A 16,025-nucleotide genomic window follows, 5' to 3' on the forward strand; every position below is an offset into this window, starting at 1 on the left:
CAATAAACATATATTATACAGAAATGAACAGCGAAATATTAAAAGGAAACAGATTGTTTCAAGACTATAAACAATCATATATAGTGTGGACTAGACAATAGAAAAAGTGTCAATAAAAAACTCTATGTCACGCTGTGTGATTAATATGAAATTAATAGAATCATTTGTAATAGATTATGGGAGAGACTGCAATTAAGGTTCTATATACTTCTCAATAGTTGCAACATTATTATCATGTGTCAGACTCCCAATAGATAAATGTTACAGAGTGAATGCCTAAATGTAACTATCTGTGTTGACTTATAGCCACAGTGTGTTGCAAATAATGATAGTACTGTCTATGATTGATAGTCCTATCAGAACCCAATCCACTACAAGGACTATGATGTGGATTGTCACAATATGTTGTAGATGATAATAAATAATTGGACACAGAAAGAAAGTTATTAAATAAATCTATTCTAATACAATAAATTCTAATTGGAAAGGATTTGCTCCACTCGCAAAATATTTTGTTAAATAGGTTCTGAATGATGTTTTATTATAAAGATCCTGTTGGTCTTAAACACCTAATGGTATATGTGTTATTGATCTTGGAGCCTTGAACATAAGACTGCTCTCTGATAATCTAAATGACATGGACAGTAATAGGACAGGAATTGATGTTAATATAATTGTGTCCCTGCCTGAGTCATACGACACTGTCCAACCGCAGAGCCACTAAGTATCCGGTGTGTCTAGAATACAACTCTGTGTTTGTACACCCATGATCATCTGCATATATGATATAAAACTAACAGCAATCGTACTCAATGTAGTATGGTCTTAACTGGGTTAATCAAAGGTGTAAAGATATTAATCAATGTTAGTATACCGCTGACAATGTCATATTCATCAACTGCTGCACATTAAGTATATCAGATATACAGCTGTAGGTTTCATATATTTATTATCATATGTAGTTGATTCCTGAGGGTAGAATTCACTTGAATAAATCACAGTCACGCGCTGTCCCTGTCATATGGGTCAGTGCTGTTGAGATACTGAGCGGCTGCATATATTAGGTACTAGTAACACCATGCCGTCTTCATGTCTTAATGCTCTCAAAACTTATTCAGCAGACAGCAAGCCGTGTGCTTGACATGCACCATGGAGTGAATAGCGTTGGTATATTGATCAGTATAAGTATGTTACTGACGCTGTCTCACAGAACAATCCTCTAAGTATATCCTGACACTGCGCAATTATTGCATGGAGTATATAATTCTAAAATTCATATATTAATTATATGCTGCAGTGAATTTACTCAGGATTATTAACATGAAAGTGAGTCTTAATGAGATGCTGTCCCTGTCTCAATACTCAATATTTCTTAACAAGGAATGGAGAAGAATCTGATGCTCATGTACTGTAGAGTACATTGATCTCTGTGGTAAGAAGCAGGTGCAGTGCACAAGGCAAACTTACCAAAACTGACGATGAACAGAGCTTGTGAGAGTTGATCAAGTCCTATAGTCCCCTTTCCTTATTTTATAAGTGATGGAGTGCTTTCAAAAAAGTTTTCAGGGCATTATTTTAATGGCAGTTTAGTTTGAGTGAGGCAGCCTATCAAGATAGGTTAGGGAGGAATTTGTACTGTTCATTTGGTCAGAAAAGTAGAGGGTTCTATATCTTGTGATTGCCATCAAATGGTGCACCATTGATGGTGCCATAAGTGATTTACATTGATGGCAAGAAACCATAGATGAAAGCCATAGATGATTTGCACCTTTGATGACTGTGCAATGAACCAATCAAGAAAATGGAGGAGAATTAGTGGCAGGGCTAAGTGGCATGTCAGTCAAAGAAGGGGGTAGAACTGAGTGATGTGATTGGGCTGGGCATTGTTCCCCCTTGCACAGGAGGGAGAAAAAACTTTGCTGCACTCACTGCCACCGATGGCTTGTGTCCTTGTAGGGCCTGACTAGGGAACTTTTTTTTCTTCTTTTCCCTCAGCTCTGTGCAGCCTCCTTTTTACTGGTATCCCCACCCCCTGTTAGCAAATTCTCAGTGGCCTGCTGTGTGGCTGTAGGCGGTTTGCATTTCTAATGTTGGGTAACCCAGTTGTTTGTCACTGTTTTACTGGGAGCATTGTAGGGATTTGACAACATTTTTCCTCAAGGGGCCTCATTGGCTGCGGGCACCCTGAAGCTTTTGGTTTGTTTTTTTACTTTAAGCTGGGTTACTACCTGAAGTTTTGTTGGGTCATCGATGGATAGCAAAGCGTGGTTGGTTGTCCACTAGGTGGATTTGATTTAGTGAATGCAAGGGCATTATTCTCATCCTCCACATTGAGTCTGAATTGGATGATATCCAGCGTTGTTTAATGATTTGACATTGTTCCTCAGTTGGTCTATAGGTGTTCACATGGAATCGGTAATGTAAGCGTCGACATCCAGACCACCGGGATGCTGAACGCATACCGTCCACATAGCCCTTTTGTTACTGATATGCTGAGTTGGAAGGTTAAATCCATGGTGGCCCATTTTCTGTCAGCTTGATGTTGCAGATATCTGTAGTTCAATCTGTGGCTGATGTGGAATTGTAGTAGCCTCTTCATATTCATCTGCTTGATTGCTACAGTTTCTTCTGTTTCATCTTTGTAAGTAAGGTGAGGGGTCCTGCTCCTGAGAGGGGACCAGGATTTGTCCATGAGGTATAGTCAATCTGTCCCAGTGGGAAGGAGTGGCTCTTACTTACAATGCAGTCTACATGAAGGGCAGAGGCATTCCCCACTGGCATATCTTCATTTCTGTGTGCTGATCATCAACAATGCTTTCTCTGTCATCCTGAATTATTTAACCGTCATTAATAGATTAATAAATTACTGACCTTTAACTGGAAATCAAGTGTCATGTCTTTATTTTAGCTTTACTATATATGTGTGTGTCTGTGTGTGTGTGTGTGGGGGGGGGTAGTAATGTATATTTTAGATTTATACTGGTTAGGTAGAATTTTTCAGAGCTTATCAGTCCATATGCAGCTTACTGTAACTGTAAAATACTTCTAAATCATCAGTAAGTAAATTAATCTATGAAGCTAATTATACTCACCCTTTATCACATCTATAGTATATTGTAGCATCAAATAAGAACCCTCCATGAAACATGTATCCATTAGGGATGGGTCCTGGATTCCCACATGTTATTGCTGCATGAGACAAAGTATACAGAGAACTGAGATTAAAAAATTATTAGAAGTTAGAACAAAAGTTAAAATGCAATGTATCTCTGGGGGTGGATCTCTGAAATGTCATGGTCTCTCTTCGCCCGATTTGTTGTACAACTGCTGTTAACTGTGGGCCTCATGTTAACAATAAGGCCTTTTTTGTACAAAATATGTATTTCATTTTGATTTATGCTATTGGTTTGAAACCATTGGAGGTTAACTATAGGCACCAGTTGAATGTTAATATATGGAATTAAGCCACAACAGTGTTCCTTATCCAGGATTGCAGGTTTATTGTGGGAATACAGCAGAACGGGCAGCAATGGAGGTATCAGCGGTATACACGGTGACAGCAGGGATAAGTGGCAGACCGTCTGGTCATATCATACAATGGTGTAACAGGAATTTGTAGGTACTCACACCTGGAGTTAAGTGCTAGCACTGCAATACTCAGTGCAGTAAAGATGGTGCGGCCGAGCATGTGCAGTAACTCCCTTGGTGGCCATTTTAGTAAAGTACGCTGGGCTGCTTCAGTGAGGAGCAGACAGGAGATAGTGCTGAGGCTTAGTCCTTCCCAACACCGCCCCTCGCTACAGGTTGTCTTCGGTCTCAAAAAACACATTTTACATATAAACTGATAAAATTCCTGTAACCTGAAAGCCATATATCCATCAAACAAACAAACAGTGAAACATATGAATATGTCAAGTATATTCCAGTACATTTCCCTATAAAAAAGACCAGTAATTTTGACATTAGTCCCTTTATGAGCATATCAGTAGGATTATCTTCACTTGCTACACTTACAAATCCACTCTCAACTAGCTCACAGATAAAGTGATGTCTCATAGCACTGTGCTTGGACTGTCCATGGTGCTTAGTGGGGTAGCACAAGTCAATTGCACCTTTGTTGTCACACTCCATGTTGATAGTCTCATCTTGACTTAAAAGATTCAATTCACACAAAGTCCCTTTAAGGTATAATGTTTCCTCAGCTGCTTCTATAATTGCCATATACTCTGCCTCAGGCTGGATAGGGCTACAGTGAGTTGCTTAATATTTGACCATCTGACAGCTGTGTCTGCCAACACTAATAGTTATCCCATATATCAATGACAAACTTTCTTATCTGATCCCAAGTCGGCATCACAGAAAGGTTTAAGTATACAATTTCCAGACTTGGCAAACTCTAATTTTAATTAAGTTGAACCTTTCAGGTATTTGCATATTCTTTTAGCTGCAGTCCAATGATGCTTCCCAGACTTAATGGTAAATTGTCTCACCTGGCTCACTGCATGTGTGATATCTGGATGAGTTCTAACACTTGCATACTGTATATTAAACTCCCAATAGCACTTTGATAAGGAACTCTTTTCATGTCCTCTATCTCTACTTTGCCACATGGTGACATGGCTTTGGTCAGTTTAATGCCTTTGTCAATGTCATTGGTTTTGCATCTGACATACTGTACTTTGAAAGTACAATATTTCAGTATTAGCCTGATTTAAATGTATGGCCCTGATTCAGATGTGGACGCAATGCTGATATTTACACAGATTGAGCAATTGTTAGCCACTGCGCATACGTGTAAGCCACACTGCGCACGATTGATTTGTGATTATGCTCTCACAGAGGATTCACTTGCAATGCACTTGCAAAGTCAGCGTTTGGAGACCGTTTAAACAGTGTTTTCGTCTATAAATAAGTCAGTGCATTCTTGCTCGCAGCAGGAGAGCCCTCTTTGTGTCTGGAGGACAGCTTAAACTTTCCCAAAAAGCTGATAGCTGCATGATCTGCTTTCAATATTTCTGGTTTTGTGTGTGAGAGGTGGATATGAGATGCTTTCAGTGGGCGTCTCTAAGAACTGAACAGCGGGTGGATCATTAGCATATTTTTGTAAATGCAAATCTGTGGGAGATCGCAGCTGCGATGGAATTTGCATCCACATCTGAATCAGGCCCTATGTTTGCTGTTCAGACGAGAAAAACACAGATGTAAGAGCACTAATGATTTGTTAAGAGAACAAACGTGCAAAAAACAAAATTAACTCACATTTAATATCACAGAATCATGAAATAAATGGTATGAAACAGAGAGGTTATCTGTTAGAAATCAGCAAGTAAAATATAAACATTAGAAAACATATAAAAAAAATGCAATGATAGACAATGATAGAATTTAAATTGCAAATAAAATTAAAATTTACTCTTATAATGGTATAACAGGAATGTCCCAGTTGTAGTTGCCCCTGGTGAAATCTGGGAAATGACACAGAGAATTGAGTTTTATACTTTGGTGAGTCATTCCATCCTCAGTGGTAAGGAGACTGAAAGCTGTTTAAAATGGGAATGTTCTCAAAAAGTTCCAATGTCTCTTAGCAGAGGTAAGTGAAAGCCATGAATCATTTGTGGAAAATTATTTCAATGTCTTACCTGTTAGAAGGAAGATGTGATACGGGTGCACAGTAGCAGATGGACCGTGAATAGTGATTGTGGATCCCGGCCAGGATGAGGTGTAGAAGCAGAGCGGTACGTGGCAGTAGTGGCGGTGAAGCTCTGAATGTGGTGCGGCTGGGAGGTGTGTGAGCTGCTCCTGGACAAGCGACATCTCGCTAGGTATCACTGACCGCCAGGGATAGCCTCTCAGGGAGCTGTGTGCAGTTAAGTGGCTGGCGTAAGTGGGTCCTGTTGCCGATCAGTGTGAATTGAAGCACCTGCCGGAGGGTAGCCACGCAAGGGCTGAATATGGCTGAATAGCTGTGGTCAATGGAACCTGTTGCTGGACAGACAAATGGGAGCAACTAACGTGTTTCTCAGCCTAGGTAAACTGGCCGTTTCCTCAGAGGTGACAATTTCTGTCTCCAAGTTCTTTAAGATTCTTAAACCTAACGGGTAATGTGCAGGGCCTTGAACTTTCTTACTTTCTTTCAACAGTTGCTTGACACTTGTAATGTGATGTTATTGGCCTTCTAGTAACAGATCATCCACATACACAACAAGAATAAACAGTCTTTGTGTTTGTGGTAGACACAATGATCGGTCTTTGAATGAACAAAGTGCATTTTAAGATCATCAAGCTTCATGTATCAACAATAAAAATTACCACTCTACTTCAGACTGTACAAAGTTTACTTTAAGAAACATACTTCTCCTTCTTGGAGCCTATTCACAGTAATGCTAAGGTGGTTCCATGTAAATCTCTTCTGCCAGTTCACCATTGAAGAGTCAAAGTCTAATTGGTATAGCATCAAATCATGCAAAGCAGATATGGCAATGACTAAATTAAATGTTCTGTATCTGACCACATGAGAGAAGGCTTCTCCATTGTCAATCCCAGATTTCAGTGTATATCCTTTTGCTATGAGGCGGGCTTTCTAACATGTAATAGTTCCATCTGTATGCAGCTTTTTACAAAAGACCCATGTGCTTTTGACTCTCTTGCAGTGACTCCATGTAGTATGTCCATGTATTGCTATCATTCAATGAAACCATTCCTTTGTCAATTGCTGATTTCCAATCTTCCCAGTTGTTGCTTGACTTTCATGGATATTTTGGGGTTCACAAAAGGTGATCTTTGCAAATTCTTCATAATATCTCTAAGGGGGGTTTCCACTATTTGATCTTGCAGAACTTCTGTTCTGTGGTCGTATTTCCATACTGGCAGTCTCTAACTCAGACACACATCCAGCTTCTGGCATATCCAATGTAACATACTTGCTTTGCAAATCTTGTTTCAGCTTTATGTTAGGTGGTACTGTTTCTTGTAACAGAACACCTATTGACTTTATAAGAATTGGATTTGTAATGTCCCAGAGCCTGTATCATTATTTACTCTCTTGGCAGTATCCAGGCATGAAACTTTCCACGGATTTGAGATCTTGCTTGCATCTTCTTTCTTTTGGTATGTGAGCATATACTTTACATCCAAATACTCTGAGGTAGTTGGTGTTTGGCCTACTTCGAGACCACGCCACATGTTTTACCTTGTACAGCAACTGTGGGTGCTTGAATCCTCATGTAAAAGCTGTAGACACTGCTTCTGCCCTAAAGCATTTTTCTAAGTTAGCGTCATGTAGCATAGATCGGGCTCATTCCACAACTATGCTGTTGGCACATTCACTTACACCATTTTGCTCAGGAGTGTATGAATTGATCAGTTAATGTTCAATGCCATATTTCTGTTGCTACATTTTATTCTCATATTCTCCACCATAGTCAGATCTCAAGACTTTTAACTTCTGACCAGTTTACTTTCTACTGATCTCTTGTAATCTGCAATCTTACTTATTGTAGTCTGAGCTAGGCCTGCTGAATTTACTTGGAGTCTCTGTGTTGTTGCGACAACGTTGGTGCCCATTCAATTATTTATTTTGCTTAAAATAAGTCAGGGCTTAGTAGGTATAAATATACTGGTGTGAAACTGCATCAGTTTAGAGAAAGTTTGCTCAAAGGATGAAAATCTAATTTACTTCAGGTTATATAATACTATAAGGTGTACATATTTTAAATGAAATAGGCTTCTGACCAATGACGGACAACTGGTTAAAATGGATTATTCTGTGCTCTGCAATTCCTTAACCACTTAACTTTTTGTTATGAGTGAATTAGGTAAAGAACATGTATTTCAACTTATCCAAAATTATTTCATAATTTTTTTTTTATTAATTGTAAAAGGATTTATTGTCATGGGCAACTTCTCCACTGGCACACTTCTCCACTCTTTTCACTGCTTCATACATCTACCCCAGGGTTAGATATCTGTGATTGGATGTTTGAATTTATAACTTTTTTTCTGTAGTGCCTCTATCCTATAGATATGAACTGTCTGTGGCACTGTTAATGTGTTAAATTACGTCTGAGCTAGGGCGATGGCAGCTGCAGGACATAAATGTTTTGAAAAGTATTTACAACTGAGGTTCCGCCTACTGCCTGAGATGCCTGATTTCAGCAGTCTCTATTACAGTATGTATGATGTCAGTCAAGACTGAGCACTCCGCAGCAGTGATAACTCTCTTTCCATATACTTGGTTAGTATGTGTTACCTCAGGTGCCTGCCGACTGGGAGTATCCACTGCAAGTTTTACTTCCCACTTCTCATATCTGAACCCCTGATGATCTGGCATTTACTCCTGTCATCTGGCACTACACCAATCTCCCTCCACTGTAACGCTGCCTGAGTAGACTGCTTCACTCAGTGCCAGCTCTTCTACTCAGCCCACTACCTCAGGCTACTATGATGCCCCCCACCACCTCCTTCTCCCTTGTATGGGTCCTGGCTTCGACAACTCAGCCACACCTCCATAGCTTGCCATGATTTTTGGTGTGAGAGAGCACACACTGAACATGACCCCTCTCCATCACAGGTACCTCAGAGTAGCTGCCACTCATCTACCAGATGTCCCCAGCCTTTCAGCTGACCTATCATGGGGCCCCACTCTGCTTGTGTCATGACCCTGACTACCTGACTAGTTTTTCACCTTTTTGCCTTTAGACTTACCCCTGCCAACTGTCCCGTGGATCTGTATGTGTAATTTGCCTGGGAGGTCTGCTCTGATCATGCTGGCTGCAGCACTTCTCTGTATGCATTTGGACTATGCACTTCTTTCCACAGTGATTATTCACCTGGGTCCTTTCTTGTCTGTGAACACTGCTAGCCTTGACTGGAATCGCAGGTGTAGTTCTGACTCTCAGTACTACAGATATGTTTGCTCCCTCTGCATGTTGTGCCCTCCACCACTCAGAGTGCTACTGCCAGACCACCTGACTATATCCACCAGTTCCTGCAAGACCAAGGGTATAAACACTCTGATAGCATTCTGGGCCTGAACATCACGTTACTTCCCGTGGTGTATAGATTGTGCTAGTTCTGTCTCTCTGTGTACTAGTGTATCCCAGTCTCCTGCTGGCAGTAACCCCTGGTGCATCTGGAAAACCTGCTGGTTCTCAGACCAGTCATCCCGCTAACAGCAATACCTGGCATATCCAGAAATCCTGCTAACAGCAATACCTGGCATATCCAGAAATCCTGCTAACAGCAATACCTAGCATATCCAGAAATCCTGCTAACAGCAATATCTGGCATACCCAGAAATCCTGCTATAGCTATACCTGGCACATCCAGAAATTCCATTGGTTCCCAGACTAGCTCAGCAAGCCTTCCTGCCGGTTCCTCCAGGTTATCCACTGGTTCTCAGTCCAATTCTGCAAGCCTGTCTACTGGTACCCCGTCCAGCTCAGCAAGCCTTCCTGCCGGTCCCAATCCGGTTCCTCCAAGTTTTCTACTGCTTCCACTCCAACGTTACAAGTTTCCTGTTCTTGTCATTTATCATCAAAAGCAGTTCTCACTGCCATACAATACAATACAAAGGTAACTCTCAAGCACCAATCGTGACAATCATGACAGCTTGTTTATGCTCAGAATATAACAATCTTGTACAGCAGCTGTAATACCTCCGGGTTTTACATGTACAATTTTTGGCATTGGGTTGCTGTCACTATCACAGTTCCTCTTTTAATCTGCACAACACATTTGCCCTCTGCGAAGGTGACCTCGAATACTTTCTTTTCTAGGAAACTTATGGCAATAAGATTTATCACCATATCTGGTAGGAATAACACATTTTGGATGTCTGTGACTATGGCTTCACTTCTTATCAGAGCCGTAACTAAACTTTTTGGTGCTTTGTGCCAGAAAGAGCATTGGCGCCCCCCTCATTTCTCAAAGGGACATAATGCACCCAAAAAAGGGCCATGACTTCATGGGGAGGGGCCAAGGAAGACATAGGAGAGGCCAGGAGATGCTGGGGATGAAATAAGAGGAAGCTACAAGCAAGAATGATAATAAACAGAAATTTGACAGGCCCAAACAGCACCCCCTGACCTGTGGTGCCCTGTGCGATGGCACCAGCCGCACTACACTAGCTACGGCCCTGCTTCTTATTCTTAGGTGTACCATGAGTGTCCTGACTTTCGTGGCTTTAAGAACCTTGTCTTCAATTTTTCTGACTATTATAGGGTTGCATATGCTTAATGTGGTAAACCTTTTTTGATTGCAACTGAAGGACCTTGTGGATCACAAGTCCATCTACCATCAATCTCTTTTGTGATTGTCTGTGGCACTTACAGCTGACTTTCCCTGTCACACTTCTTTCTGTGTGGCATTTGTATAGTTTGTTTTGCATTCAGAGGCCTTGTGTCCAACTTTGTGACATATAAAGCACTTGTATGTAAACTTTCTAGGCTTCGTATTTCTTGTGTGCAATGTAGTATTCTCAGCATTTAATTTAATTGGCATGCGTTCTTGGAATTGCAGAAGTTTAGTCCTTACAATTTCTGTTGATAGCTTAGCCGTATTGGATTTTAAAGCTACAGTACTACCAGGAAATCTAATTCAGATGTTAAGGTCTGCAGCATTTCATTGCAAGAAAGAAAATATGGAGAGCACTGGACAGAGGTAAATAAATATAATATTCAATTAAACATGACATAATATTAAAAAGCTGACATATAAAAAACATATATAACAGTCAAAGTACATAATTCCTGGATAGTAGAACCACCTGAGATCTCCTATAAAGTGAAATATCTTATAATATAAAATGATAGCATGCACCAAGCAATTGTGCAGACATAGGTTAGTAATAAAGCATCTCATACATTCCACACAGGAACTGAGGAGCATAAATATATCAGAATGTTAGTAAACGGAGAGTTTGCATGCATAAAGTAATTCCAGCTGTGAGGAGCTCAGGAGAGTATTGCAATGCACGTCTTAGGCAATGTGCAACTTACAGTTAAATCTTACCACCTTAGAAAGGTAACCGGCTTCCCGGCACACTAATAGGTGGTGACGGCTGCTGATCCCAGCTGCTGTGTAGGAAACAAGGGCTGACCAACTGGCAAGAATGGAGCTATAGCCACTAATTGTATGAGCGGCTGGAAATTAAAAACCAGGGTGGAAAGTCCAGTGCGCTGCTCTGCCAAGATGAGTGTGTGCCCACATGTCCACCGTGGGACCACCGTGAGGCTGCAGGCAGCAGACGGGGCCAGAGCGTGGGTCCATGTGGCAGCTCTATTGGGTGACTCGGAAGGCTGTGGTGCCGCAACGTGTCCGTCTCTGTGCTCACCAGAGCAATGTGGATGGAGACGTTGAGAGGGAAGCGGTGGACCTGTTCGGGTGGCTGGGTTGTCACAGCATGTCCGTCTATGTGCTCGCCGGAGCAGAGTAGCTGGAGAGAAGCGTGCAGCCAATCAGTTGGTATCTGTGACCAGGAAACAAGGAAAACACCTGATGCGTTTCTCGGCCAATCAGAGGGGCCCTTTCATCAGAGGTGACTTGTGTCTTAGAAAGTGTTCTATTTATACTCATCAGTAATAGTAAATAATAACACATGAGTTAATTAAAATCAATTAACTAATCGGCTAATGGTAATAGCTGGGATAGACAAGAAATTCAAAAGCTTTTAAATAATACAATATATAATTTAAAAAATACTCAGAATAATATATAGAAATAGATATAGAAAAGAGATATAAAAAATAAGAATAAAATTAAAATGAACATCCATATTTATGATAAAAATCATTAAATGGGGTATATTATCATGTATTTCAATATACCCCTCAATTGATTAGCAAAGGATAATAATAATAATTAATAATAAAAAACCAGAAAAGAAAGAAGAAAAAATAATAATTATAAAAAGTCACTAGAATAAAAGGAGTACTGTCGATCATATCGATATCCATAATAAAATCGACCAATGGACATAATCTATTGCATGCCCTTCCAACAACATATAATACACAACACAATTGCGTGTATGATATAGCAGACTGAACTGTTTGCTCATTCGCTAGAGCCTGGTACACACAACATGAATAAAGACCCCAACCTGTTCACCTAATGGTGGAACGTGAAATGGTGTATATACACACATGGATGCTTATATAGGTGCATACATGGTAATATGCAAATCAGTCAATATAAACATTGATAAAAACAAGCAAGCGAAACAAAGAATGATAGAAAAGAAAAAAGATGCAAAATGTATATACACATATACACACATATAACACACATACATACACATGCATATATACATATATATGTGTGCAGATGCATAAATTGCCTAACAGTCAATCCATATGAGGATATAATGGGGGCCAATGGGGAACCAAAGTGTCGCCATCAATTCTACTCTATAATGAAATGTCATGCTAGAAAAGTTAGACATGTCGAGGTTTAAAAATGATTTAATTCGACTGTATCATTCAGACCGAAAGGCATCAGAGTCTCCGACTGGAAAATCCAGAAGGCTTCTCTTCTACATAACCTACGAAACCTATCACCTCCTCTAGGTGTATTTGGAATCTGTTCCACGGCTAAAACCGAGAGACCCTCTAGATCTCCTTTAAGGCACAACACTGCATGTCTAGAAAGACTATGATTTTTAGTGCCATTGAGTATATTACGCCTATGTTCAGAGAACCTAACATGCAAAGGTCGTGTGGTCCTACCCACATACTGGATACCACATTTACATTGAATAACATAGATAATATATGTAGATTTACAATTCATAAAGCTACTGATACTAAACTTCTTATTATTATGAAAGGAAATTACTTCTGCAGCTCTATTTTTAGAAAATTTACAGGTAATACATCTTATTCCACTACACTTAAAAAATCCAAGTGGTTTAGGGGGTAGCCATGGGATCACGGTCGTAATACTATCTCTCGGTTTTCCCTGAAACAGACTCGGGGCTAAATATTGTTTGAGGTTAGATGCCTTTCTAAATACAACTCTCTGTTGACCATCTAGGATGGAACTAAGAATTCTATCTGCTTTTAAAAGTGAAGTATTCTTTGAAACTATCTTTTTATAGCATAAGCTGATGTATTGTACTGAGTAATAAAAGGTATTACTTCTCTCCTATTCACTTGATTAATCACAGATACTGAATGTTTAGGTCTATCAGACAGTACCTTAGTCCTATCTATATCGATGACCTCCTGTAATACTCTATCCAGCAGATTGTGTGGATATCCTTGTTTAAGAAAAGTATCATACAGTCTTTGAGCTTGGACTTGAAACATCTCTAGTGTGGAACAATTCCTCTTAATATGGAGGAATTGGCCTTTAGGGACATTATTCTTCCAAGGAAGATAATGTCCACTTGTATAATTTAGATAATTTCCACAGTCTACTGGTTTAGTGTATGAGGAGGTCATGATTTGATTGTTTACTATTGTCAGCGTGATATCCCGAAAGTTAAGTGTTGTGGGGCTAAAAGTAAAAGTAAACTTAAGTCCAAACGTGTTAGTATTAAGGTGTTGGGTAAAAGAATCAATAGAACTGGAATCCCCATCCCAAACAAAAAATAAATCATCGATATATCTCCCATAGAGGACGAGGTGCGCCCCAAACCTGCTCCCCCACACATAGTGATCCTTGAATCTAGCCATGTATAGGTTTGCAAAACTCGGGGCGAATCTGGTCCCCATGGCTGTCCCCCGTGTCTGAAGAAAAAAACGTGAATCAAACAAAAAATAATTGTGTTCTAAAATGAACCTAATACTATCTAAAATAAAATGCCATGTTGCTGAAGTGACTGTAGAGTCTGAATACAAATAGTGATTAATGGCAAGAAGACCTAATTCATGTGGTATATTCGTATATAATGATTCAACATCACAGGAAAAGAGACAATATGAGTCTTTCCATTTGATTGTATTTACAAGATTCAAAAAATGTGTTGTATCTTTTATATATGAAGGTAAAGACACAACATACTTCTGTAAATAAGTGTCAACAAAAGAAGAAAGATTACTTGTGAGGGACCCAATGCCAGAAATTATAGGATGCCCAGGTGGATTAGTGAGTGTTTTGTGAATTTTGGCCAAATGATAATAAATGGGAGTGATAGGATGAAGAGTGTAAAGAAAATCAAACGTCTCTCTGGATATCACGCTGCAAGACAAAGCAACATCTAACAGGTCTCTAAGTTCCGTCCCATAGCCATCAGTCGGATCATGCAAAAGACTAGAATAAAAAGGACTGATTCCCTAATTGTCTGAATGCTTCTGCAATGTAATCGTCAGTATTTTGTATTACCAAGCCACCGCCTTTGTCGGCTTGTTTAATAGTCAAATTCTTATCTTTAACTAATTTCTTAAGAGCTGTTCTCTCTAATTTAGTTAAATTGTCTGTCAATTTAGTGACCAGCTTTTTTACAGAGATTTCTAAAATCTTCCATAGTTGTACTATAAAAACTTTCAATGAATGGTCCACGATGTTGTAATGGATAGAAATTAGAGGGTTTTTTCAACGAAATACAATTATTACGATTTACGTTGTAAACATGTTCTGGACTATTGGAGATCTCTATCTCCTCTTCTAAACAAGCATCTGACAGTTCACTGTTTTCTTTACCCAAAGATTCTAAAATTTCTAATGCACTTATATCACCATCGTCTAGAACAATCGGAAATCCTTCCAATTGCCTATTTTTAAGTGTTTGAAGTGCAAAGAAGCGTTTCTGACTAAGGGTTCTCACATACCTATTAAGGTCTACGAAAAGTGTGAATAGGTTGGGTTTTGTTGCAGGGGCAAATTTCAATCCTTTTTTAAGGAGGGATATTTCATCATTGGACAGGGTTTTGTCCGATAGATTAAATATCCCTTTAGTGTCGTCTATCGCCATTTGACGTTCTTGTTGGGGTTTCTTGTGTCGATTCCCTCCTCGTCTTCCTCTTGCTCTATATCTCTGTTTCTTTTGACTGGCCAGCCTGATCTTATCCCTGCATGCTGAGAAGACAATGGGGGAGTACGATATTGTGTCCGATGATCTATCTCTAAAAAACGGGGGGCAGTAGAAAAGTTAGATAATGAAATTTAATTCTTTTTATTTTTATTTACATTGGTGCTAGATCTTATAGCCCTGGTATCGTGAGTTGGAGTGTCTGTCTCTTCGGTCAGATTAGTAAATTGGTTATGATGTTCCAAATCTGACCAAGAGTTTTTCCTATGTAATGTAGAATTATCATACCTCTGATTAGATTTTAAATTTAGTTTATTCTGCATTCCTCTATCTCCATTATACCCACGAGATCCAGATGGTCGTCTAGTGTCAGAATGAGGTGATCGATAGGGAGGTCTAGAGGTAGATCTCTTAATTGATGGCATGTATTGTGGTCTGTTATAAGTTCTGACCTGACCCTTAGCATAGTCAGTTTGATCTCTTGACAATTTTCTATTTTTAGTGTCAATAAGTGATTTTTCAAAATTTTCTATTTTCTTATTCACTTGCATATCTCTATTTTCAAAATCTGGATGTTGCTCATATTCTTTGAGAGATGGTTGTAGTTTTTCCATTTCGGACTGAATAGTCACAATTTTAGTTTTCCTATATTTAATAAGGAGCTGCATTAACTTAATGGAACACTGATCCAAAACAGCTTCCCACTCTTCTATGAAAGCAGTATCATCTCTGAAAGAACATGATTTGAAAATTCTCAATCCTCGCGGAATTAACCCCTTATCAATATATTTTTTCAGCGTAATTTTATCCCACCAGTGGCGAGTTTCTGCTAAAGAAAGAGATTCTATCTTATTAAAAAGCTGATGCATATCTTCTTTTGTATCATCTAAAACAATCATAACATCATTCTCTGGATTATCTAAAAAATGTTTCCGTCTCTCAAGACGTTCTGTTAGACATTTTAAACTTGGCATCCTGCCTAGAGCAGCTAGGTAACAGCAATAAATCTTTGCCAAGAAAAAAACAGAAAGGAAAGGGGGAGGGAAAGAAAAGG

The 16,025-nt window shown here is 39.4% G+C and overlaps 1 protein-coding gene across 5 annotated transcripts in view; it reads right to left on the reverse strand.

The window, feature by feature from the left end:
- LOC148516719 (zona pellucida sperm-binding protein 3 receptor-like) overlaps positions 1 to 16,025 on the reverse strand; it is a 230,671-nt gene that overhangs the window by 121,252 nt on the left and 93,394 nt on the right. For all 5 annotated transcript variants that reach the window (XM_088479583.1, XM_088479581.1, XM_088479582.1 and 2 more), the window contains one exon: positions 3,093 to 3,189. In XM_088479583.1, the coding sequence (XP_088335709.1) occupies positions 3,093 to 3,189 (97 nt within the window). The remainder of the gene's footprint in view (positions 1 to 3,092; positions 3,190 to 16,025) is intronic.

Source organism: Taudactylus pleione, unplaced genomic scaffold (assembly GCF_031769625.1).
Source record: "Taudactylus pleione unplaced genomic scaffold, aTauple2 ptg000242l, whole genome shotgun sequence".
Lineage (NCBI taxonomy): Eukaryota > Metazoa > Chordata > Amphibia > Anura > Myobatrachidae > Taudactylus > Taudactylus pleione.